General features: G+C 42.7%; 1 protein-coding gene across 1 annotated transcript in view; it reads right to left on the reverse strand.

Moving 5' to 3' along the window:
- Positions 1-26,121, reverse strand: part of ticrr (TopBP1-interacting, checkpoint, and replication regulator) — a 46,657-nt gene extending 20,536 nt beyond the window's left edge. The window contains exons 1-12 of the mRNA XM_078241307.1: positions 25,498-26,121; positions 20,541-20,862; positions 19,650-19,885; positions 19,127-19,367; positions 15,205-15,334; positions 14,976-15,112; positions 14,424-14,627; positions 13,655-13,806; positions 10,315-10,415; positions 8,446-8,539; positions 5,224-5,306; positions 3,437-3,673 (exon numbers count right to left, since the gene is read on the reverse strand). Coding sequence (XP_078097433.1) covers positions 3,437-3,673; positions 5,224-5,306; positions 8,446-8,539; positions 10,315-10,415; positions 13,655-13,806; positions 14,424-14,627; positions 14,976-15,112; positions 15,205-15,334; positions 19,127-19,367; positions 19,650-19,885; positions 20,541-20,862; positions 25,498-26,106 — 2,546 coding nt within the window. The 5' untranslated portion in view covers positions 26,107-26,121. The remainder of the gene's footprint in view (positions 1-3,436; positions 3,674-5,223; positions 5,307-8,445; positions 8,540-10,314; positions 10,416-13,654; positions 13,807-14,423; positions 14,628-14,975; positions 15,113-15,204; positions 15,335-19,126; positions 19,368-19,649; positions 19,886-20,540; positions 20,863-25,497) is intronic.
- Between the last annotated feature and the right edge of the window lie 214 nt (positions 26,122-26,335).

Below are 26,335 nucleotides of genomic sequence, written 5' to 3' on the forward strand. Positions count from 1 at the left end.
AATGGCTAGGTTTACTGGAAAGAGCACTAATTTTACACCATTAACCCACGTATTTCAGTCCTCAGAGGTACGTTGATGATCTAATTTGTAATAAGTAGCTCTGGTTTCCTCCAGAGAACTACATCGTTACCCTGCAAACTTTCATGTCTGCCCCAGGACATCCAAGCTGACAGCACCACTGTTCAGGAAAAGAAAATGTGCATACAGGCCTCGATTCTGGTTGAACCAGCTGATCTGTCAATTCTATAGAAAACAGAGCACCTGCCCTCGTAATCAATCAAAATGTCACCCTTTCAACATCATACAAAGTGTGACTGAGGGCAACAAGGGACTTAAATTCTAGGTGGAACAAAGTAGATGTGTATCCCTGTCAAATACTTTAAGTGCTTTTCTGATCTACAGATCACAATAAAAAATATGCATTTCTATAGACCACAATTCGGTTACGTTCACCTTAGTGATGGAAAGGGATAGGCATGAACCTCGGGCCAGTGGTTTTAGCTGGGGGAAGGGTAATTATGAGGCTATTAGGAGAGAATTAGGAAACATAGGTTGGACTAGGAGATTACAGGGACTGGGAACGTCCGACATGTGGAGTTTTTTCAAGGAGCAGCTACTGCGAGTCTGTGATAGGTATGTCCCTGTCAGGCAAGGAGGAATTGGTAGGGCTAGGGAACCGTGGTGCACCAAAAAAGTTTCTTTGTTGGTTAAAAAGAAAAAGGAGGCTTATGTTCGGATGAGACGTGAGCACTCGGGTAGTGCACTAGAAAGCTTTAGATTGGCTAAGAGGGAGTTGAAGAGCGAGCTTAGAAGGGCTAAAAGGGGACATGAGAAGACTTTGGCGGATAGGGTTAAAGAGAATCCTAAGGCGTTCTATAGGTATGTCAAGAACAGAAGGTTGGTTAGGGCAAGTTTAGGGCCAGTTATAGATGGCAGAGGGAAGTTATGTGTGGAACCGGAGGAGATTGGTGAAGCATTGAACCAATATTTCTCTTCGGTGTTCACGCAAGGGGACATGAATATAGCTGAGGAGGACACTGGGTTGCAAGGGAGTAGAATAGACAGTATTACAGTTGATAAGGAGGATGTGCAGGATATTCTGGAGGGTCTGAAAATAGATAAATCCCCTGGTCCGGATGGGATTTATCCAAGGATTCTCTGGGAGGCAAGAGAAGTGATTGCAGAGCCTCTGGCTCTGATCTTCAGGTCGTCGTTGGCCTCTGGTATAGTACCAGAAGATTGGAGGTTAGCGAATGTTGTCCCATTGTTTAAGAAGGGGAACAGAGACTTCCCCGGGAATTATAGACCGGTGAGTCTCACTTCTGTTGTCGGCAAGATGTTGGAAAAAATTATAAGGGATAGGATTTATAGTTATTTGGAGAGTAATGAATTGATAGGTGATAGTCAGCATGGTTTTGTGGCAGGTAGGTCGTGCCTTACTAACCTTATTGAGTTTTTTGAGAAAGTGACCAAGGAGGTGGATGGGGGCAAGGCAGTGGACGTGGTATATATGGATTTTAGTAAGGCGTTTGATAAGGTTCACCATGGTAGGCTTCTGCAGAAAATGCAGATGTATGGGATTGGGGGTGATCTAGGAAATTGGATCAGGAATTGGCTAGCGGATAGGAAACAGAGGGTGGTGGTTGATAGTAAATATTCATCATGGAGTGCGGTTACAAGTGGTGTACCTCAGGGATCTGTTTTGGGGCCACTGCTGTTTGTAATATTTATTAATGATCTGGATGAGGGTATAGTTGGGTGGATTAGCAAATTTGCTGATGACACCAAAGTCGGTGGTGTGGTAGACAGTGAGGAAGGGTGTCGTAGTTTGCAGGAAGACTTAGACAGGTTGCAAAGTTGGGCCGAGAGGTGGCGGATGGAGTTTAATGCGGAGAAGTGTGAGGTAATTCACTTTGGTAGGAATAACAGATGTGTTGAGTATAGGGCTAACGGGAGGACTTTGAATAGTGTGGAGGAGCAGAGGGATCTAGGTGTATGTGTGCATAGATCCCTGAAAGTTGGGAATCAAGTAGATAAGGTTGTTAAGAAGGCATATGGTGTCTTGGCGTTTATTGGTAGGGGGATTGAATTTAGGAGTCGTAGCGTTATGTTGCAACTGTACACAACTCTGGTGCGGCCGCACTTGGAGTACTGTGTGCAGTTCTGGTCCCCACATTACAGGAAGGATGTGGAGGCTTTGGAGAGGGTGCAGAGGAGGTTTACCAGGATGTTGCCTGGTATGGAGGGGAGATCCTATGAGGAGAGGCTGAGGGATTTGGGATTGTTTTCGCTGGAAAGGCGGCGGCTAAGAGGGGATCTTATTGAAACATATAAGATGATTAGAGGTTTAGATAGGGTGGATAGTGATAGCCTTTTTCCTCTGATGGAGAAATCCAGCACGAGGGGGCATGGCTTTAAATTGAGGGGGGGTAGTTATAGAACCGATGTCAGGGGTAGGTTCTTTACCCAGAGGGTGGTGAGGGATTGGAATGCCCTGCCAGCATCAGTAGTAAATGCGCCTAGTTTGGGGGCGTTTAAGAGATCCGTAGATAGGTTCATGGACGAAAAGAAATTGGTTTAGGTTGGAGGGTCACAGTTTTTTTTTTTAACTGGTCGGTGCAACATCGTGGGCCGAAGGGCCTGTTCTGCGCTGTAATGTTCTATGTTCTATGTTCATGTCCTCAAGGCATCACAGAAATGCTTCACCACCCATTATTTACTTGTGAAATTTGGTACCTACTAGTACTAAATTGAAATGTCAACCAATATTATCATCAAATCTATTGTGTTATGGCATTCATGTCTCATTCACACTATGTGTCTATTGTTTATTTATACTCATCCAATGCTATGCTGGAGAAAACACAGCTTTGGGCCTATACACATCTCACCTCAATTCTATCCACTAGGACTTTAGTAGTGTCCAATGGGTCTGAAAGGTTTTCATGATGTTTACTTACAACCATGGAGGTGGTTTTAAAAAAGGCACTCAAGTACTACAGCGATTAATTCTGTCTTTCTAAACCTGTATTCTATATGGCGTAGGCTATAGAATACTAGAGCAAAGCAGTTCTCACAAAAACAAAATACTGTGGCTGCTGGAAACTTGAAATTAAAATGGAAAATTTTGGAAACTCAGGCAAGAAGTCAGTGAACTGTGTTAGCTCTTCTCTCTCTACAGATGCTGCCTACCTGCTGAGCATTTCCAGCATGTCCAATTGCTGTTGTTACAGGCCTGTAACTGGTTGTAGTCATGGCTGAAGCAATTTGAGATCACAAATTAAGAGGATCACAAAGACAAAAGGTAGGCTCAAGTGTCCCTCTTTGGGGAACTAGAGTACAGAATTTAATGTGCTTGATAAGCCAAGTAACAGCAGTGCATCCCATTGTGCAGGAAACTAAAACCTTTACTGCAAAATAGGCAGGGCTCCAGTACCTTCTCTTTCGAGATGATCTGGTACGTAGTTCTTCCAGCTGTTCTCCTTCGCAGCCTGCAAAGCTTGTACTGGTGGCCAGCGAAGTCAGCTGTGAGGCATCGGGTGATTCAGTTTTCTGGCTCATGGATTCATCGCTTAAGAAGTCAGCGGGAAGCACAGAGGCCAGACGTGCTGGGACATTCTGACCTAATCCAAAGTATAGCTCACCCAATATCTTTGGTACGCTGAGCAAATACCTGAAAAAAGAAAATGGTTAAACACCATCTGAATCAATTTCATATAATACTTGGGAGTAACTGGAGCGAGAGAGAGGAAAACCTGATGTACCCACCACATTGAACAAAGAACAAAAAAGCAAAGAGAACAAAGAAAGGTACAGCACAGGAACAGGCCCTTCAGCCCTCCAAGCCCATGCCGATCATGGTGCTCTAACTAAACTTTTTTTTAAAAACCTTTTGCCTTTACTTGGTCTGTATCCCTCTATTCCACCCCCCCCATCCAGATGTCTCTTAACTGTTGCTAATGTTCCTGCTTCCACCACCTCCTCTGGCAGTACGTTCCAGGAACCCACCACTCGTGTGGAAAACTTCCCCCGCACATCTTCCTTAAACTTACCTTGAACCTGCGCCCCCTTGTAACTGATACTTCCACCCTTGTAATTTTGTAGACCTCTCTCAAGTCTCCCCTCAGCCTCCAGTGAAAACAATGCTCGAGACCAGGCAACATCCCGGTGAACCTTCTTTGCACCCTCTCCAATGCTTCCACAATTGCAATTGTATGCAATTGTCTACAAAGTTAAACCCTAGTACAGTTATGCCAGGCGAAAGCTAAATATTCAGCAATATATAGTTAAAATTACTCTATTAACTTGTCCACCAAATTGCAAATGCATACATATCTGCTCAGCATTATGTTGAGCATTCCTCAGAGAAGGCCTATGTTCTGACAATGAGCTGAAGTACTTTATGAAAGCATTGGCATTCAGAGTTTGAATCCCAGCAGTGCCTTTTCCACACCCACAAAGTTATATCCATTTACTGAATAGAAAAGTTACTGTTAAAGTGTCTAATAAAGTGCAGATAGTCTGCTCTTATACAATGCAATCTTATCCTATAACAGATCCACTAGTAACTCAGTGGAGGAGATGAATAACCAATAATCTTATACAAACTTAGCAAGTTTTAGAAATTATAGTACATAACACAGATTATTTACTGCAAGTTGCAATACTTGGTACAACACCAAGACCAGGTTATTCTAACACATTACTTCCAAACATAGGTAAAGAGAGATACATGAAATGAAGCAGCCACAGTTTATTATTTGTATCTCTCTCATTTCACAAACTGATTATACAATATATGGGGCAAGATTTTCTTTTTGATTTAACAATTCAAATTTGCCATTGGCCCAATAGGTACAGCATGACAGAAAAAATCAGAGATTTCAAATCTTCAGGTTAGTTTTTTTTTCAACCAGTGGTAGCTGGCTGACCTTAGCTGGAGGAAATGAGTGGGACACAGCATCTTATGGCTAAGGGTTAGAGGAGGTTGCCGGGGGGGGGGGGGGGGGGGGGGGGGGGCAGTTTGCCTAAATTCACTGAAGAATGGGGAAGATACCAGAGGAATGTCAATACCCTGGAAGTAAACTGCAGCAGAAATCTTTTCACCAGAGGAGAATATGAACACAAGGGTGGAATCCTATCAACTGCAGTATGCAGGACAGTTAAAGTATATGTGCACATTTGAACTAACGCTTTCAAGTTTAAAGAATGTTCTGAACTTACATGTTTAAGATCTCTTCTTCCAGAAACTTTGCAAGGAATGTAGTGTCCTTTGTTAGAGATATGATGCGCAATAAATTTGTCATCTGCAGTCAAACAATAAGTGATTAGTTTTGGAAAACATACTTGACTTTCTAACGTAGGTATCAATAGTACAATTAAAATCAGATTACAAACCAATCCTTAATGGCAGAACAGGCGAAGAAAGTCTGCGTTTCTCAGGCTGCGATGGCAGAAGGCAGCTGCAGCGACGAAGTGGACTCAGTCATCATGGCTCGACACATCAAAATCTGACCACTAACCCAGCAGGATTGTGTGGACAATTACAGTGCCCTATAGTCCCCAAGTTAAACAAAGTCACACTCTAGTTTCTACCAAGATTCATTTGACAAGTCCTGTGGCAATGAAGAACTGGTGACAAGGATAGGGCTGTAAACCTGGTAACCCATTGTCAAGAACCTGCACCCAAGTGGTAGATGCATGAAGGTTGGTGGTCACCTGTTTGGAACAGAGGTGTCTTTGGGCAGCAACATGTGTGACTGAGAAGTACTTTGCAGGATACATCTGCTCACTCCAAATCAGGAACGGGCTATAAAATAGGCTGTCCCACATTCTCCTCGATGGGGAACCATACCCTGTGAAGTCACCATTTTCATGGTCAAATCTCTAAATTTTGCAACTTGGAATGTTAGAACACTCAAGTGATAACCTCAAGAATGGCTGCCTGGAAAGAAAAATTGCAATTGTAACTCTCAAACTATCAAGACATCAAATTGACATTGTCTCCCTCAGCGAGCCCCCCCCCCACCTTTCTGGGGAGTGGCAGCTGAAGGAACAGACAGGGGAATACACCTTCTACTGGAAAGGAAAAGCTGCCATCAACCCTCATGTCCATGAAATTAATTTTGCCACCTAGAATAGGATCTTGGATGCACTGTCACAACTCCTTCATTGTATAAGTGACAGACTCATAACCATTTACCAACACCTCAGCCATAAGCAATATGCCATTGTCAGCAGCACTTATGCCCCAATCCTGGATTCTGATGATAATATCAAAATAAAATTCTACTTTGCCTCAAGTCTTAACTGCCATCCCAAAAAAAATAAGGATCATCCTCCTGGAGGACATTAATGTCAGGAATGGATGTCTGGAGAAGAAACATTAGGCACGGCAAAAGTCAAGTCCTCCTGCTGAAAACATGTGCCCCATTATAACAAACACCATCTTCCATCAGGATAAGTACAAAGTCTCATGGAGGCATCCTAGATCAAAGCATTGAAACCTCCTGCATTATGTAATTGTTGGGTCCATTGTTGTTTATGGTGTAAAATAATGATCTGAACATGAATGTTGGAGGCATAAGTAAGCTCACAGATGACACAAAAATTAGCAGTGCTGTAAAACTCAATGAGTCTAAAATTGAAAAATGTTCATATTCAAGGCAGATATTTGGGGCAATCCTGCAAAATGCATTCTCAGTATTTATAATAGTTTGGGGAAAGTTTCAAAAGTGCTCGGGATGTTTAATATATCCCAGACAGTTTTGCTTTCAAACTATTCGGAACTCTGCAGTGGAGTTACACCATACATGTCTGTCACTGTCTGTGTGGAGTTTGCACATACTCCTAGTGTCTGCGTGGGTTTCTCCGGGTGCTCCGGTTTCCTCCCACAGTCCAAAGATGTGGGGGTTAGGCTAATTGGTCATGCCAAAATTGCCCTTTAGTGTCCCGAAATGCGTAGGTTAAGAGGGATTAGCGGGTAAATGTGTAGGGATATGGCAGTAGGGCCTGGGTGGGATTGTGGTCAGTGCAGACTCGATGGGCCAGATGGCCTCTTTCTGCACTGTAGGGTTTCTATGATTCTATACATGGCATCAAACATAAGCAGTAGATGAAACCAAAAGAGGAAATGCTGTAAAATCTCAGCAGGTCTGGCAGCATCTGTATGGAGAGAAAAGAGCTGACATTTCGAGTCCAGAAGACCCTTTGTCAAAGCTGTCAAAAAAAAACTTTGACAAAGGGTCATCCGGACTCGAAATGTCATATCTTTTCTCTCCATACAGATGCTGCCAGATCTGCTGAGATTTTCCAGCATTCTCTCTTTTGGTTTCAGATTCCAGCATCTGTAGTAATTTGCTTTAATAAGCAGTAGATGACTGCCTCTTCCAAAAGCAATCATTGCTACTGTCTGGAATCAGGATGTGTGCCTCAAGTGTAGGTGTAACTTTACCATTGCTGCAAAGTGGCCCCTTTTGCTCCTTGTGTAAGTACATTCTATCTTGTTGCATTTCTTATAAAAGGTTGTAAAAAAAAACACATGCTGCTAGAATAAAAAGTTACTCTTGAAGGTCTTGTTTTGTTATTAAAAACAAATTTGCATGCACCGTGCCTTTAACAACTTTAGGACATCTCAAAGTGCTTCAAAGTCAATTAAATAATTTTGAAGAATAGTCTTTGTACTCGTTACAACCCAATTTCTTAACATGCTCCAATGAGATAACGTCACTAAGGTTATCTTGACATTTATCTGAGTGCTAAAGTTACGGAAATTCTACTTAAAAAAAGTACGTGAATTGCATTATTATTCAAATCAAAATTACATACAACACAAACTTTTTCCCTGCACTCAATGATAGGATAAAACTCATGCAGTAACTATAGCGAAGGAAGGGTTGACCATGCAACTTAACCTTGGCGCCAGAGGAGTAATTAATCTTACATAAAGGGTTTTATCCAACAAGTTTAAAAATGCAATTTTCTTTTAAATATCCTGAATATTACATTGGTAACAGAGGAATTATTTTACAATACTCGAACACTGCCATTCAATTCTGCATTGCATATTTTTCCATTAATTGAATATATGTATTTTTACTTAAAATGACACTTGTAAATTTTATGCTGAAGGTGAATAATGTTAGTACTAGATAATAGAACATGGTCTTGGGGAGGCACTAGAGTTATATGTAGATCGAAGTGCCTCATATTTTGTTCCTAATGCTTAAGATCACATCATATTGCAACAAAGAGGTACTTATCCATTACCCACTGTAGTCTTCAAGTAGGATTACCAATTCAGTTTTGGGAGCAGTGATACACTTTGATTCAAGCCAAGAAGTAATTGGATTAAATCTAAAACTCGTTTCCAGCCCACCATTCTTCTGCCAAATTTGAAGAGGTCCCAGACCAAGTACACAGCTTCATGTCTAACACTATACTCACTTCTTCCACAAGCTGTTCCAACTGTTCAGGGTCACTCTGCAATGTTGGAAACTGCTGGAACATCTCCAAACGTAACAAAACCTGGAGCTGGCAGCTGCAGCAAGACCAACCATAGAAATTAACATAAGAATGATCCTCCAACATAAAATAAAAGCATAAATTCAGATACAAATCTTTATTTTCATAATCCCTAACCTAATCTCTCAGAAATAATTTTGCTTAATGTTCAAAGAACAATTATTTGTACTTTGGCCATCTGGTGTTAGCATATAGTCAAATAAAGTAAGGCAAGTCAGAAGGTTAAAATTTGCTCGACTTTCTCTCTCTCTCTCTTTCCCCCCTCAAGTAATTTCTTAAATTAGCTCAATCAGCATACAGGTATCCTTCATTTAAAGCACATTCTAGTAGGTTTGTAAATCAGAGATGTTTTCAGCATAGTGGAGCCTCCACCTTTGTTTTAGCAATTACTGCAGATGCCCTAAGAGCCACGTTGTAGCTTCGCATGCTCAATCTATCTTAAACACAGTGGCGCCTCTCCTGACACCCTTTACTCCCTCCCATTTGTCACTTTCCTCTTCCGACATTCCCATTCTCCACCTCCCTCCCCCAAATGCCCTGTTTGCCACTTCCTTCTTAGTTTCATCCCAGTTACAGTGAGTAGCAGGGAGAAAGAGAGGCGGGTGGCACAAAGTAAAGAGAGGGAAGCGATGAGCAGGAGGGGCATTGAGCAACAGGTAAGTAGAAAGAGTCCGCAACTTTTTCAGAGTAAGTTAATGAAAGGATTTTTGGGGAAATGGTTATTATTAGAATGTAACCAATGATAACATTGGATCAGTTGTAGTGTGACCAATGGTAACAAGTTGTAAGAGTTAGCTGACCCAGTAAACTATGTAACCAATGACAAAATGATGTGATGATCAGTTGATTCAGTATAATTAAGAACCTGTTGGGAATTGTTGGAGCTTGGAATGGCCCAGTGTGTGAGGCCTCAAGTGTTGAAGTAATGAAGTTTCTTTATTAAACCTTTTTCTTTGACTCATCGGTTTGTTTCATTTTATTGCTTATAACTGAAGAGTACCTTCTGCTGGATGAACAGCTATGTCACTGAGTTAGTAATCCAGAGGCCCAGGCTTTTGACGTCATGGGTTCAAATCCCACCACTGCAGCTGGTGGAACTTGAACTCAATCAACACATTTGAAATTAAAAACTAGTCTCAGTAAAAATGACCATAAAACTATCGATTGTTTTAAAACCCATCCGGTTCATTGTCACTTAGGGAAGAAAATCTGCTGTCTTTATCTGGTCTGGCCTTCATATGACAGTAGACCCACAACAATGTGACTGAATCTTAAAAAGCTCTGAAATGGCCTAGCAAGCCACCTATTTCAAGGGTAATTAGAGATGTGCAAAAAATGCTGGCCTTGTTAGCAATGCTCACATCCCATGAAAAAATTAAGTTAAATTCAAGGCAGCCAAATAGATTTTTAATGTAAAAATATAGGTCAAGAGCCTCGCCTTAATACATGTTTTCTTATGGAAAGGTGGTTTTCATTTAGGACTTTTTTGTTTAACATGCCATTTTTTTAGCAACGTACTAGTAGAGCATAACAGGGGATAGCTATATTTTAATACAGCAGTGACATTTTCAATTCCCACATTACACACCATGGAGCAGCTTGAATTAAAAGACAATATATCAGTGCATGACATTTTTTTCATTATGAACAGTTCCGTACAATTTCATTAGTTTGCCAAATTTGAAGATTCTATGAAAATTTTCTTGCTTTAGAAATTACAGGCACAAAATCCGGAGTGTCAATAAGATGGTAGATACAGCCCGGAGTATCCAATTTAAATATCTTACTCACTCTCTGACTTTGAGTTCCTTATTCTCCTGGTTCCCGTACTGCTGCCGAATGGATTTACTGCTCTTCAGTAATTGCATTTGAATCAGATTTATACATGTGGCCTTTAAATAAAGGAGGTAAAATTGTTACATTCAAAGGGTTTACAGAATAATCAATGTTGAAAATGTACTGCACTCACAATTGTTAAAGACATCCAAAAATATGACGACAAATTTGTCCTTTCACATTTGAGATGCACCTCAAGGCAAGATTGCTAAGTGGTGGAAGGTGGCAGCGGGGGGTTGGGGGGTGAAATCTCTGATGGAGTTAGTTATGGAAACATTTCAAAGTGAAACTTATATCATTTTATATATAATAGTTTAATGATATTGCATTGAATCTACAGCAGAGGAACTGGTAATTTGGTCCAACAGGTAATGGTAATGTTTATGCTCTATATCTATCTGTTTCCATCCTTCTTCATCTCACCTCATCAAGATATCCCTCTATTTCCTTTTTTCTTTGCGTATTTATCTAGCTTCCCCAGAGATCTATGCTAATCACCCGAATTCCTTGTGGTAGTGTTGCACATTCCTACCATTCATTAGAGAAATTTCTCTGAAATCCCTATTGCATTATTAGTGACTATGTTTTATGCCCCTTAGTACTGGCCTCTCCTACTTTCTCAATGTCGATCGTATCAAATCTCTTCATAAGCTTAAAGGCCTTCATCTAATCACCTTTCAGTCTCATCTTCTGAAGGAAGAAAGAGTCCCAGCTTGTTCATTCTTCTCTGATAGGTATACCTCTCAATTCTGGTATAATTCCAATAATTACCCCCCAACCCCCAATCTTCTCTGGTCTGCCACAGTAGACCATTTTTACAATTTAGAAGCTAGAACTCCAGTGTAGTCTGACCAAGGTTCTATACAAGTTTAATACAACTTTTCCATTTTACAATTCTATTCAAAGCGTTTGATAAGGTTCCCCCTGGTAAGCTTTTGCAGAAAATACGGACACATGGGATGGAGGGTGATTTAGATCAGGAATTGGCTAGCTGTAAGAAAACAGAGGGTGGTGGTTGATGGGAAATATTCATCCTGGAGTTCAGTTACTAGTGGTGTACCGCAAGGATCTGTTTTGGGGCCACTGCTGTTTGTCATTTTTATTAATGACCGGGATGAGGGCGTGGAAGGATGGATTAGTAAATTTGCGGTTGACACTAAAGTCGGTGGAGTTGTAGACAGTGCGGAGGGAAGTGGCAGGTTACAGAGGGACATAGATAAGCTGCAGAGCTGGGCTGAGAGGTGGCAAATGGAGTTTAATGCGGAAAAGTGTGAGGTGATTCACTTTGGAAGGAGTAACAGGAATACAGAGTACTGGGCTAATGGTAAGATACTTGGTAGTGTGGATGAACAGAGGGATCTGGGTGTCCGTGTGCATAGATCCCTGAAAGTTGGCACCCAGGTTGATAGGGTTGTTAAGAAGGCGTACGGTGTGTTAGCTTTTATTGGTGGAGTTTCGGAGCCAGGAGGTCATGCTGCAACTGTACAAAACTCTGGTGCAGCCGCATTTGGAATATTGCGTACAGTTCTGGTCGCCGTATTATAGGAAAGATGTGGAAGTGTTGGAAAGGGTGCAGAGGAGATGTACCAGGCTGTTGCCTGGTATGGTGGGAAAATCGTATGAGGAAAGGCTGAGGGGCGTGAGGTTGTTTTTGTTAGAGAGAAGGTTAAGAGGTGACTTAATAGAGGCATACAAGATGATCAGAGGATTAGATAGGGTGGATAGTGAGAGCCTTTTTCCTCGGATGGTGATGGCTAGCACGAGGGGACATAGCTTTAAATTGAGGGGTGAGAGATATAGGACAGATGTTAGAGGTAGGTTCTTTACTCAGAGAGTAGTAAGGGCGTGGAATGCCCTGCCTGCAGCAGTAGTGGACTCGTCAACATTAAGAGCATTCAAATGGTTATTGGGTTAACATATGGATGATATTGGAATCGTGTAGATTTGAGGGGCTTTAGATTGGTTCCACTGGTCGGCGCAACATTGAGGGCCGAAGGGCCTGTACTGCGCTGTAATGTTCTATGTTCTATTCCTCTAGAAATTAACCCAGTGATTTGTGGCTTAACAACCTTATAAACCTGCAACACTACTACTCGTGATTTGTGTATCTGTACTCCCAAATCATTCTTGCCCTTCTCCATTTAGAACCCAAGAAGTATGTGGCTTCCTTGTTAGAATAAAAAATGTACTCTCTCACACTTATCTATATTGTAGCTCATTTGCGAATTATATGTATTGTACTTTGTTACAGCCCTTCTCAGTATGCACACACCAATGTTTGATGTTGCCCAATTTTGGTATTGTACTTGATGCCAGAGTACAATCTGGTTATGGTGATGGCAAACAATACTGGTCTCAATACTGATCCTGTGAACTCTACACCTCTTACCAGACTGATAAAATATTAAAACTTAAAAAATTTCACGGGGAATTTGCAGTGCATCCCTATTTGTCCTGGAGAAGATGGTGGTGAGCCATATTGAGCTGCTCATGGCCATCTGATGTTGGTACACTCACAGCGCAGTTATGGAGGAAGCTCAAAGTTTTTGATCCAGTGACACTGAAGGAATAGTAATATAGTTCAAAGCCAGGTTGGTGTACGACTTGGGGGAGAACTTGCATGTGGTGATATTTCCATAAGTCTGCTGCTCTTGTCCTTCCAGGTGGTAGAGATTGTGAGTTTGGATCATACTGTCAAAGGAAACTTAGTGAGTTGCTGCAGTGCATCTTGTCTGTGGTACACACTGCTGCCGCTATGCGCCAGTGGTGGAGGGAGTGAACATCCAAGGCGGTTGTTGGGATGTCAGTCAAGCAGGCTGCTTTGTCCTGGATGGTGTTGAGGTTAGTGCTGTTGGAGCTATATTTATCCAGACAAGTAGAGTCTTCCCATCACACTCCTGCCATGTGCCAGGGTTGGTGATTTACTCACCATAGAATTCCCAGCTTCTCACCTGCTCTTGCGGCAGAAAATCTATATATCCAGTTAAGTTTCTGCTCAATGGCAACTCCAGAATCTTAATAGTGGTGGAGTCAGCTATTGTAATGCCATTAAATGTAAAGTGGAGATAGTTAGATTCTCTTATTGGTAAAAAGCCTGATAATTCCTATAAACGCAATGTCAATATACTAAACAAGCGGAGGTGACAATATTGCACTGAGTACTAATAGCTATAGATTAAATCAATGCAGTTTGTTTTCTTCTTAATAACCCATGAAAGATCAAATAAAAGACAAAGTTCAATGAAATCATTAAATTACTTGATAATTATCAAATCAGATTAGAAACTGATAATACCTCAAAAGCTTCTGTGTTGCTAGATTTTAGGTGCATCTTAATGACTTCGACTGCATTCTGTATGAAACTGAATTGGGACAATTCATCATCTGCTACATGTTTCTGGTAATTCTCCTTCAAACTGGACACCATCTCCTCATCACTTTTAAAATCTATAATACAGAAACAGAATGAAATGTCAAATTTAAAAGCTGCCAATCGACAATGTGTGAATAATGGTGGAGTCATGGAAGATATCACACCCTAATTTAACTTTTTTCTATTCAGAATAAGATATCCATCACAGAAATGTGCATGAAATGTTGTGTAGCACCGAAGACAATTTTTTGAAGATATTATCTTGCATTATAAAACAATAAAACTAAGTAATCTGCCTGAGGTATCAGTACCTTGCCCGGATACAGTTCCGCAAGCACTGATAACTGAACTATCTAATACTGTAATCTTAACACAGTCCCTGGTGAACACCAGCCCACAGGACAGTCACTCCTCGTCCTTTAATATAGAACAACAAAACAACACACTGCTTTCAAACAGCAAACTCCTCTTTATTGTATTAAGTTTGCATGGTCATATGCTCAATAATAAATAGCAAGTGACTGACCAATCAGGGTTTTGGCACCCTCCAGCTGGTCCATTAAAACTTAAACCACAATGACCATCAGGTTTGTTAATCTCAAAGGGATCCAAAATCTGAAAGGAAGTTTCCCCTAAAATAATCAAAACAGAGTGACATAAATCTGATCCATCATTTCAGCAAAAGACATACCTACTGTACTCTTCCTCACTCTTCTAGTTTTCTGTTTGCCCCCCAAACGTTTCTTGGGCTGATGGGTGGACTCATCTCCGATGGGAAGCTGCACCCCATCTGGCTGACTTTTTTGTGCTTTCAGGTTTAGTCTGGCAACATTCAACATCTGAAGAGAGCGACTCATGGACCTCATCTTCTGCCGGATGGGGGTCCGAGGACCACCTGAAATTAATTGATAAAGCAACAAATGATCAGGACAGCGGGGAAAAAAGACAGAAGATGGTCAATCAAGCTGTCCGGAGTGGCTCAGTTGTTAAAAGTGGCACCAATCTGGGCCACAAGGGTTGAGCAAAATTAGCACTCGAGGGTGCTCCGACCTATCCTAGCCCAGAATCGCTCTTGTCCTGCAGAGTCCCAAGTTCACAAGACTGCTTAATTAAAAGCACCCATTGCTATGGAACCATAAGAGTTATCCCATTCAGAACAAGAACTATATGTGGGAAGAGAGAACCAAAATAAAAAAGGAAATTCCCTATGCTTTAAGTTCCAAGCAAGTTACAGGACACTTACATTGTCTCCTTTTTACCCCATGCTCTACAACTGCTCCAGCTTCGTCTGCAGATTTCCTCTGGTAGAACTCTGCTAAGTGACCACTTAGGACAAGTTCAGAATCCATGTTAACTTTCTCATCTTCTCCTGGCATTGACCTAATGCACAAACAGCAAATTTGAATTTCTTGGAATACAGATACTTGACCATTTCAGGGATTAGAAATATCTTTTAACAAACCACAATTTACCCAATTGATTCCATTAGAGTAGAGCTTGCTCCTGACAATTCAGACAACGGAAACCAGCCTTCACCAAAGGAAACTCTTTGTTGAGAGGTCTCAGCCAATTCTGCTTGTGCCCAATCTGGAACAGTCACCTCTTGAGGAAAAAAGACAAATTTAATTCTACATAATTGGACAGGTTTGAGCCCGAAACATCTTGGTGAAAGAGAAGGCTCATATTATTTAAGTCTTCATGATTAAGTAGACAACATTGACATGTTTGAAACATCTATAAATTCTAGAGGCAGAGGATATGGATTCGTGTGCACGCAGAAATCTGGGAACAGATTGGAAGATAAAAAGTTTATTTATTAGTCACAAGTAGGCTTACATTAACACTGCAATGAAGTTACTGTGAAAATCCCGCAGTCGACACATTCCAGCACCTGTTTGGGTACACTGAGGGAGAATTTAGCATGGCCAATGCACATCTTTGAACTGTGGGAGAAAACCAGAGCACCTGGCGAAAACCCACACATAGACACGGGGAGAACGTGCAGACGCCGCACAAATAATGACCCAAACTGGGAATTGAACCCAAGTCCATGGCGCTGTGAGACAGCAGTGCTAACCACTGTGCCACCGTGCACACTATAGGCAGATAACATGGAAAAATTCAAGACAGCGTTAAGTATATTTCAGGAACTGGGTAATTAAAAATTTTTGGACCAACCAAATGGACTGTAAGTTTATTCATTCCTAGATTCCAAGACTAGTTATTCAAAGATCATCACACATTCATGTTTTAGTACTTGTGCACATTACAATAGCATATCGGTATATGAGCAGATAGGACTAGATTTTCCATGTGTTAATAATTTATAAGCTGTGTTTTTTTAAATTCAACTTCATTTTTAAAAATCCTTCTTTGTTGGCATACTGTGCATTTTCCCCTTTCTCTACTGCAGTTTGATTCCACTATCAAATGGTACTGCTTTAAATAGTCACCATGGTCTCAGGCAAGACTGGCTGTATCCCACTGCTAGAGAAATCATAGTTGTTCGATATTAAAGTTTTTAGGTTGTTTAAATACCAATTAACATTCATACAGCAGCGTAAAACTCTTACTGTGCTTAAAACTTCTATGCAATTGGAAATACACTCGGACGTTGCTAATCTATTGGTCATTACTACCAACCTCTTCCCGTCAACTCTGCACAATTCAGAATTGCTTCTGAACTGAAACTACAATTATCTAATAAATTGGAATAAGACAATGCCAATAACAGAACAAAATGAGAATTTACTTTCAATTTCAATACACTGACCCAAACATTTCAACACTGATAAAAAAAACAATGATTCTAATTCAATATGACTTTCATGGTTCATGTTTGTTGAATTTCAGGTTGGATCTTAAAAGGAAATAATTAACTATGTTTTCTTCAAGTATAGCTTGCTTTTGGCAATACTGATTATTTAAATCCATTTAAATAGTAAGAGAAGAGATCAAAGTTTGAGGGGTAAATTTCAGGAATTATTCTATTAAGTTCAAGATGCAGAGCTAAGATTCCAAAACTCAGCAAGATTCATATAAATCGTCCAATACGTATAGGGGCCAATCATGTTAGTATCAACACACCCACTATAAAACTGGGGAGCTGCAATCATAATTTTAATTTGGTTACAGGAACCAGACAATAGACTGGATTTTGAGGATTGCTGACAATCCATGAAATAATACCGCAGCATAAGGCAGCTTAAGGAGCAAAGTGACCAACATTTTAAAAATTTAATCATTAACTTTATTACATTCGGTATATACAGATAATGTGCTGCAAATGTGAATATGGAGCATTTCAGGAAACTTGCAGCATAAACTCCATTTAACAGAACATTATATGAACCAGCTAATAAAACAATCTTGCCATACCGTACAGCAGACACCTTTTACTTATCTATATCTTATACTTGGTCAATCATGTCACCATAAAATGCTGCCATATGGAATTTATAATAAACAATGAATAAGACCATAAGACATAGGAGCGGAAGTAAGGCCATTCGGCCCATCGAGTCCACTCCACCATTCAATCATGGTTGATTTCAACTCCATTTACCCGCTCTCTCCCCATAGCCCTTAATTCCTCGAGAAATCAAGAATTTATCAATTTCTGTCTTGAAGACGCTCAACGTCTCGGCCTCCACAGCCCTCTGTGGCAATGAATTCCACAGACCCACCACTCTCTGGCTGAAGAAATTTCTCCTCATCTCTGTTCTAAAGTGACTCCCTTTTATTCTAAGGCTGTGCCCCCGCGTCCTAGTCTCCCCTGTTAATGGAAACAACTTCCCTACGTCCATCCTATCTAAGCCGTTCATTATCTTGTAAGTTTCTATCAGATCTCCCCTCAACCTCCTAAACTCCAATGAATATAATCCCACGATCCTCAGACGTTCATCGTATGTCAGGCCTACCATTCCTGGGATCATCCGTGTGAATCTCCGCTGGACCCGCTCCAGTGCCAGTATGTCCTTCCTGAGGTGTGGGGCCCAAAATTGCTCACAGTACTCCAAATGGGGCCTAACCAGTGCTTTATAAAGCCTCAGAAGTACATCAGAAGAATATATTTGATCAAACTACAAATGCACAGCAGGTTAGTCTTTTCCTGCTTTTTTTTGGTTTACGTTTAAATTTTCTTTTTCCTTCTCCCTAATATTCATATCACAAAATGCTAAGTCCTTCAAAACCTTGTGGTTGCTCCATCCAAATGTACATAAATTGCAGGTGACCAACTAATATACAACACATCCCTACGTAGGTCACATTTCCACTTTACCAACATAACCAGATTCAACAGTAAGATTTCTTCCTCCAGAAAAAAAAACGGACGCAAAATTAAACCTGTTATTTCTGAATGTTAGTCCGATAATGGCCCATAACTTCCTCAGAGTGGCGATCAGCAGTGTATTGCCACTCCATAGTGACTTATCCACACTTGAATGCCAAAGCACCTGACTCGCCCGAACCTTCCCGACTCAGACCAGTTGAGACTGAAGAAGCGAGGCAATTCAGGGGCTCCGGCAGCGAAGTGCAAAGGAGGCCATGCTCCCCTTTTTACAGCACTGGCTGCCATAAAGCAGGTGAGTTTAAAGGGACCATAGAAAGGGAGATGGGAAGTTTCTACAGTAAATGAATGGGATGCCTGGACATCAGGGTTAGGGGAGGGGGTGGGGGAGGATGTACCGCACAGGGCTCTGTATGGGTATTTGGAATAGGACTTCGCAACTGCGAGTGAGATGTGAAATTTAATTTATGTATTAAACTTATTGTGTGGCAAGATATTGGAACAATCAAGTATTATGACAAGTAACTGTGAATCACATTAAATAAAGAATGATCTGGCCATTGAGAAAGTAGTGGACGTTTTTAGAATGGAAGTTGCAAGTTTAGCAACCTGTGCTGAACTGCTGAATAGTTACTCTGTAGTGCTTTTTTCCCCTCTAACTCTTTCAGAGTAATTATGAGTGTAAAACAGGCAAAACCATCCAAAGTTAACGATTTCATCACCAAAAACAAGCTCTGGTATGCTCAGTTCTGAAAACGTGAGCAGTAATCTCAGACCTAGTAATAAAAATTCAGCAGCTCAGCACAAGTTGCCAAACTTACAACTTCCATTCTAAAAACGTACACTATCTTATCAATGGCCAGATCACTCTTTATTTAATCTGATTCAGTTAATTGTTACAATACTTGATTGTTCCAATATCTTGCCACACAATAAGTTTAGTACACAAATTAAATTTCACATCTCACTCACAGTTGAGAAGTCCAATTTTTTATCTAAAAAAATACTCAGACCAAAAGAAGAAGAAACTACTGAAAAGTATTCCCAACACATACCAAAGGAGGAATTAAATAAATTTCCAAATTAATGCGTATTTTTCTCACCTGAGCAGGTTTGACACTCATCAGTGATATCAGAGAAGAGATTCAATGCTTTGCTTACAATATCTGGGACCTCTGAGGCCATCACCTGGCTACTCTCAGTTAATTCTGTCTGCAAAAGAAGCTCTTCAAGCTCTGGTTCTTGTTCCCAGGAGATCAGGGTAAGCACTGCTGTGCCACTAAGCAACGGAGACAGTATTCCTGTACATGGAGGCAGGTAATTATTCGCCTCCACTTCAACAATCTGGAAAAATATAACAAACATGAATAGCATATTGATTTCTTCCAAGATTCTTAAATATATCTTTTCCTACTAATTTTCCAAATAAGCAAGATCCAATGTGACTAACTGCTAACTAAAGCAATGTGAATAAGAGCAAAAACTATTATGTTGGAAGAGGTGTCACCAAGTATCATAAATCTTTTGTTTAACAAGTGACAGTTAAAATCCCAGGAGAATAGATGGGGACACAACATTCAATTGATACACATCTTCAAAACTAATTTAAATGCAAAGAATACCCACCACGTATATGTTATTGTAGACTATTTCCTTGAGAAGTTGGTGGAGAAAGTAAGTCTCTTTAGTTTCCTTCTGTTTAGCTCGTTGCAAGATCCAAGCATGCGTTGACAACTGTCCAGTCCTTTGCAGATCCCAATCTTTTACAGCACCTTTCACTATAATGCGCACAGGTGCAGTCAGGTATTTCTGACTACAGGAAATGGGCTCCAAAGCTACAGGACAGCACACCTCCTGCTCTCCTGCTCATAAGCAGGAACAACAAAATAATTTTAGAAATTTTCAATACAGTCAATAAAATAATAGAGGAACCTCAACTGGAAAAGCTTGCATTTAAAAAGCACCTTTCTAAAGAGCTCTTCACATTCAGTAAATTGTTTTGAAGGCAGCCATTTATGTACTTGAGCACAGCAGCCATTTTATGCACAGCAAGAGGCCAAAAGCAGCAAATCAGAGACAGTCGACCTGCAATGGTGGTTTTGGTTGAGAGAGAAATGTTGCCCAGAACAGTGGGAAAACTAACCACACTTCTCCAAATAGTAAAACAGGCTCTTAAACCTCCTTAAAAGTTTGAGAACCAGATTTGCCATGACAGTGGATTTACATCCCATGTGGGGTCACACTGAAACGATGCTGAGAATGTCTTCTGTGCGGAAATTTGACTCAGATGGATCCCAGACTCCAGATTTACATTGCAAATTAGCTTTGATAAAAGTGGAAATTGCTTGCAGCCCTAGTTAAAATGCCTCAACTACTGATTTGTCAGGTTAATCATAAAAGCAGAACTTAAGATAAATGCAAAAACTGGAACTAAAAGAGCATATTATTCCAAAGGTCCATTAATGTACAGAAAGCACTTTCACATCTGACGACGCTAGAAAAAGGGGCGATAATCACCTTGTGTGATAGTCAGTAATCCTTGTTGAAGAGGAAACATCTTTCGATAGAATGTTTCAGCATTCATCATGTAATTCATACTGCAATCAAATGGAAAGAGAGCGCCCACTGTTTTCCTCAGTTTCAAATACTCCTTTGCATCTGTGCCATTCTTCTCAAACACAATCTTCCTCAGGCCAACTTGAGAAGTTTTGTCCAATAATACAGCAGCGCCATTAAGTGAAAGTTGCATTAAACCAGCGAATGGAATTAAACTTCCACCGACCAAGCGCATCACTTCAGAGACCATCTTATAGCCAAAATGATCAGGAGCCCCAACGAACTAGAGGAAAAGAATTCACAATAAGTTTCATGTATTACCAAGCATACAAACTATAAAAGCATAATTCGCACAATAAATAATTGTGTGGTACAATGGGATAATGATCAGATAATTTGTTTTAGTGATGAAGGTTGAGCAATAGATATTGGCCAGGTCACAAGGGAAATTCTCTACGCCCCTCCCCCACAAGTTGGCCGTGATTTTCCTATCCCGCTGGACTAATGTTTTAGCACAGCGAGCCGGGAGAATCCCACGGCGGCCGATTCATGGGGTTCCCACGAGCATTCGCGCCGCGCTCGCTTCTCCCAGTGCCGGATTTTCAGCGTGGTCTGCTCCGCACTGGAAATCGGCAGGGTCAGCATTTAAATAGCATTTAGCATACTATTTAAATGCTATTAGTGGTCCCAGGACTGAATCCCACCCTGCCAGTGTTTCATTCCAGCGGGGATTACACTAGCTCCCCACTAACAGGGAGCTAGTGGCCCAACCCCGCTGGAGTGAAGGGGGCGGGGGGTAGGAAAAGAGAGGAATCAGGGCCCCTCCAGGGGGTCAGGCGGTGGTGCCCCCTGGACATGGACCTCCAGCACTACCCAAGGGGTACCTTGGCACTGCTCATCGGGCATAGGGCAGTGTCAAGAGGGTGGGGCATGGGACGATTGGTGGGGGGTTCCCGTTGCCACTCTGCCATTGGTATCAATGGGGGCAGGAGAGAGGCCAGCGATCGGGACAGTTTTGGTGGGTCTGGCTACAGGAGTGCCTACACTGTGGGGGGGGCTGGAAATTGGGGCGGTCCACAACGGGGGTCAAGACTGGCCCCGGGAATGGTTGGGAGAGGGGGGCCACAATAGGGCCATGGGGGGTTGGGGGGCAGCACTGCGGCGTTCACGAGGCTGGCCAGTGATCGAGCTGGCCAGCAAAGAGGAGGCTGACAGCTCAGGGCCACTGTGCGTGTGCAGAGACCCACTGCTTCCAGACGGGAATAGGCCCCACCCACTGATTTAAAATAATATTCGCACTGCTGGCCTCTGCAGTGCACAGTCTGGGAGATTCTAGTCTGGGAGATTCTAGTCTGGGAGATTCTAGTCTGAACTCCCACTGAAAAAAAAAAGTGCGAATTATTCCAGTTTTCCTGCAAATTCAACACTTAGACCCTTGCGTTTAAAATATGAACCTGCAATCTTTTACATTCACCTGAAGGCAACAAACAGGGCATTGGTTTAATGACAAAGAGTCATCTAGACTCAAAACATTGGTTTTATTCTTTCCCCAGAGGTGCTGTCAGACAGGCTGAGATTTTTCAGCATTTTCTGTTTTTGTTTCACATTCCAGCATCGGGAAGATTTTGCTTTTATTACATTGGTTTAATGTTTTCTAAACTGCCAAATTTAAATAAGACCAAACAGCAATTGAAAGACGGGACGGAATTGCCAGGGTTTGGAGCGACATTGGGTCGGGCTGAGGGCCCCAGGATCCAAATCCTGGACATCTCCTTTAAGGCTACAATGCTGTGCATTCCGGAGGTGAATCAGAGGCCAATTCCGCTTAGGCAGATCCTCGTCAATTAGAAATCAAGGAAATCAACAGGAAATAATTGATGCCATGACAGCGATTTGCATGCGTGACAAAATGCAAAATTCCAATGTAACAAAAATATTGGCCAATCTCAGACAGTGCTAAGTGAGAATGCACCACTTTACAGCAACATGAGTGCGTTGGGAAATACGATTAGGTTAACCTATTATAAATGACGAAAGTTTATCACCTTCAGAACATCCTTAGGCATTTCATTCCAATGAATTACTTTTTGAAATGTGGTAATTGTTACTTAGATAAATACAACAAATTATATCTACATGGCAAAATCTCAAACAGCAATGATGACCAATTGGCTTTACGATGTGTTGGTCAAGGAAAAATGTTGGCAAGTGATACTCTGCTCTATTTTCAATTGGCAAGCACCCTTCAACATTCATTTGAACGAAGAACAGTTATCCTCCTTTTAATGTTTCACCTGGAAAGGTGCACCTCATATTTATAGCACATTCATTACATTTTGATACAACAGAATCTGACCAATTCGGTTACCACAAATTAGCAGGCCCAAAAGTGTGTTAAAGAACAAATTATATTTTATATGCAGTTATTTGTTATGTGGATGAACAGGGCAACCGTTTTGTGCACAGCGAAATCCCAAAAACTGGTCATAAAACAGGCATGCAAATAGAACTTTGACAGTATCAGAGTCGAGAGAAGAACTTTGGCTGGGACAACAGAATTTAGTACCCTTCCACAAAAGTGCCACAGGAATATTCCTTTAAATGTTAACCTAAATTGGCAGACACAGCTGTGCTTTAACCTCTTATCTGAAAGGGGGCATCTCTAACAGTACAACATTCCCACAATACAGCACTGGAATGTCAACCTAAATTATGTCAAGTCTTGGCGTAAGACTTGGACCATGCCTGGGGTAGCTTTGGAAAGGGTGCACACAATATCTGCCTGTACATTTGAGACCTTCTATGACCAGCAGGCACTACAGTGTGTCTTATAGACTTTGAAAATATGATCACTTCCTTGGTTAGAATACTTTTGGTTTTGCTAGAACTTCATTTCATATTTTGACATCTTTTAAGTTTAATTCAACTATGTTTGTTGTTCATGCATCAGTGGTCACACTTGCACTGATGCTTGCTTGGTGACACTGGAGCAACTCAGGGTCCGGTGAAAATAGGCCCACAAATTTCACTAGAAGAGCGCTGCCAACTATCAATTATTGTTGCTCTAAAGTTAGTACATTCTGCAACTCAGGCCACCATAGGATGGGCGGCACGGTGGCACAGCGGTTAACACTGCTGCCTCACAGCACCAGGGGCCTGGATTCAATTTCAGCCTTGGGTGATCATCGTTCTCCCCGTGACTGCGTGGGTTTCCTCCGGGTGCTCCAGTTTCCCCCCCACAGTCCAAAGATGTGCGAGTTAGGTTGATTGGCCACGCTAAATTGCCCCTTAGTGTCAGGGGGACTAGCTAGGGTAAATACATGTGGTTATGAGGATAGGGTCTGGGTGGGATAGTGGTCAGTGCAGACTTGATGGGCCAAATGGTCTCCTTCTGCAATGTAGGTTTCGATGGTTCTAATAACTTGTATTTATGTTACACCTTGAACAATGGAATATCCAACAGAACTTAAATAAAGCAAAATAATGTGGGTGCTGTAAAAATTCAGCAGGTCTGGCAGCATCTGTGGAGCAAGAATCCAAGCTAATGAGTCAGATATGACTCTTCAGAATCAAATAAGTTATACTGGACTCAAACCATTAACTCTTGTTTTTCTCTTTCCACAGATGTTGCTAGATGTGCTGACTTTTTCCAGCAGTTTTTGTTCTTATGTCGCAGTGCATTTCACTAGGGGCACACAAGATGTTAGAAAAGGTGATCAACAGCTTGGCCACAAGGGTTGAGCAAAATTAGCACTCGAGGGTGCTCCGACCTATCCTAGCCCAGAATCGCTCTTGTCCTGCAGAGTCCCAAGTTCTCAAGACTGCTTAATTAAAAGCACCCATTGCTATGGAACCATAAGAGTTATCCCATTCAGAACAAGAACTATATGTTCTCAACAGAGGTGGGTATTAAGGAGGTGAGAGGGTTTAGGGAGGCAATTCTAGAGCTTGTGGTTTGGGCAGTTGACAGCACAGGGAAGTGATTAAAATCACCACAGGAGGATTGTTTAGGTCTGAGACATTGGCCTGAACTCTCCAGCCGTTCATGCTCGCGGGATTCTCCAGGCCCTGGAACATCAATGGGCAATCCCATTGACAGTGGCGGGACCTGAGAATCGCACTGCTAGTGAACAGCATGCTGCCTTCCACTGCTGGGGGAAACACGGTTGGGAGCTGGAAAATCTCAGCATGCGGCCAGACCTGCTGAGTTCACAGAATCCCTACAACGCAGGAGACCATTCGGCCCATCATGTCTACACCGACTATCCAACAGAGAATCGTACCCAGACCTTTTGGAGCGCTCCAAAAGCTAGTGGCTTGTGCTACCAAATAAACCTGTTGGACTTTAACCTGGTGTTGTCAGACTTCTTACTGTGTTTACTCCATTACCCACATATTTACTCCGTTAATCCCCCTGACCTACACCTCTTGGGACCCGAAGGGGCAATTTAGCATGGCCAATCCATCTCACCTGCACATTTTTGGAGGAAACAGGAGCATCTGGCGGAAACCCCACACAGACACGGGATTTTCCGGTTGCGTTTGCCCCAAAGCCGGAATATCCCACCCAAGGTCACCGATACGGTCCGTGCCCCACCCGCTACAATTCCCGTAGCGAGCGGAACAGGGAGATCCCCCCAGAGAGTCACCCAAGGCTGGAATTGAACTCGGGTCCCTAGCGTTGACAGACAGCACTGTGCCACCCCAGGATTTTCTGTTTGTTTTCATTTCAGATCTTTAGCATCCACAGTATTTTGCTTTGATTTAAAACCAGGGGAGATGAGAATTGGCAGAGGGTGGTGAGTTTTTTTTTGGGGGGGTGGGGGTGTGCATGGAGGGATTTGAAAACAAGAATTAAAACTTTAGAAAGGGACCCCAGTAAGGAGAGTTAAAATTGGGCGCCCTGCGCGCTCTTTACCTGCTGCAGCGGCTGGATGTCCACCCAGTGCAGGGCGATGCAGTGGCTGGAGAGCAGGGCCCGGACTGGAGCCGGGATGATTCTCTCCGCCAGCTGCTGGCCGCTGTGGCTGGCGGGGAGCTGCAGGAAGCCGAGGAGGTGAGCCCGGGAGTGCGGGCAGGGGGCGAAGAGGAAGAGGGAACTCCGAGGCCGGGGCTGCGGGGCCTCGGCTGCCGACCCGCGGCGGCATTTGGCCGGCGACGTGATGTCCGGCCGGTCCCATTCATAGTCCGACAAAGCCTCGATCAGCGCCGTCTGAGTGGCAGCGGCGGCAGTGGGGGCTGCGCTCCCCGGCTCCCGCCGGGCCGCCTCCAGCTCCCGGCTCAGGGCCTCCTCCAGTTCCTCCAGCTGCTGGAGTCGCAGCTCTTGGAAGCCGTGGCCCCGGCTCCCGCCTCGGGCCCTGGGCCGGGCCGCCGCCGCCGCCGAGTCAAAGAGTTTAAAGGCCCAGCGGACGTTGTGGAAGCCGGAGCCGCGGGCCGAGTGCAGCAGCACCCGCAGCGCGGCCTGCCGGAGCAGCCCGGCCTCCGAGGCCGCCGTGTCCACCAGGAAGGCGATGTTGTGAGAGCCCATGGCCACTGCCGGAGTCCCCCGGGCGGCTCCTGCCCCTCACAGCCGCTCTCCCTCCCGGCTCCGAGCCGCCGCCATTCTCCGCAGCTTCAACCGACAATTCTTGGCGCCCTTTTCCTCCCTCAACGTTGATTGGCTGCAGTCCCTTCGCCCCGCTCGCCTATTGGACAATCAGGCCCACTTATTGGTCCAATCACCGTCCTCCCCCTCGCTGATTCGCTGAAAGACGCGT

This window comes from Mustelus asterias, chromosome 24 (genome assembly GCF_964213995.1).
Source record: "Mustelus asterias chromosome 24, sMusAst1.hap1.1, whole genome shotgun sequence".
Taxonomy (NCBI): Eukaryota; Metazoa; Chordata; class Chondrichthyes; order Carcharhiniformes; family Triakidae; genus Mustelus; species Mustelus asterias.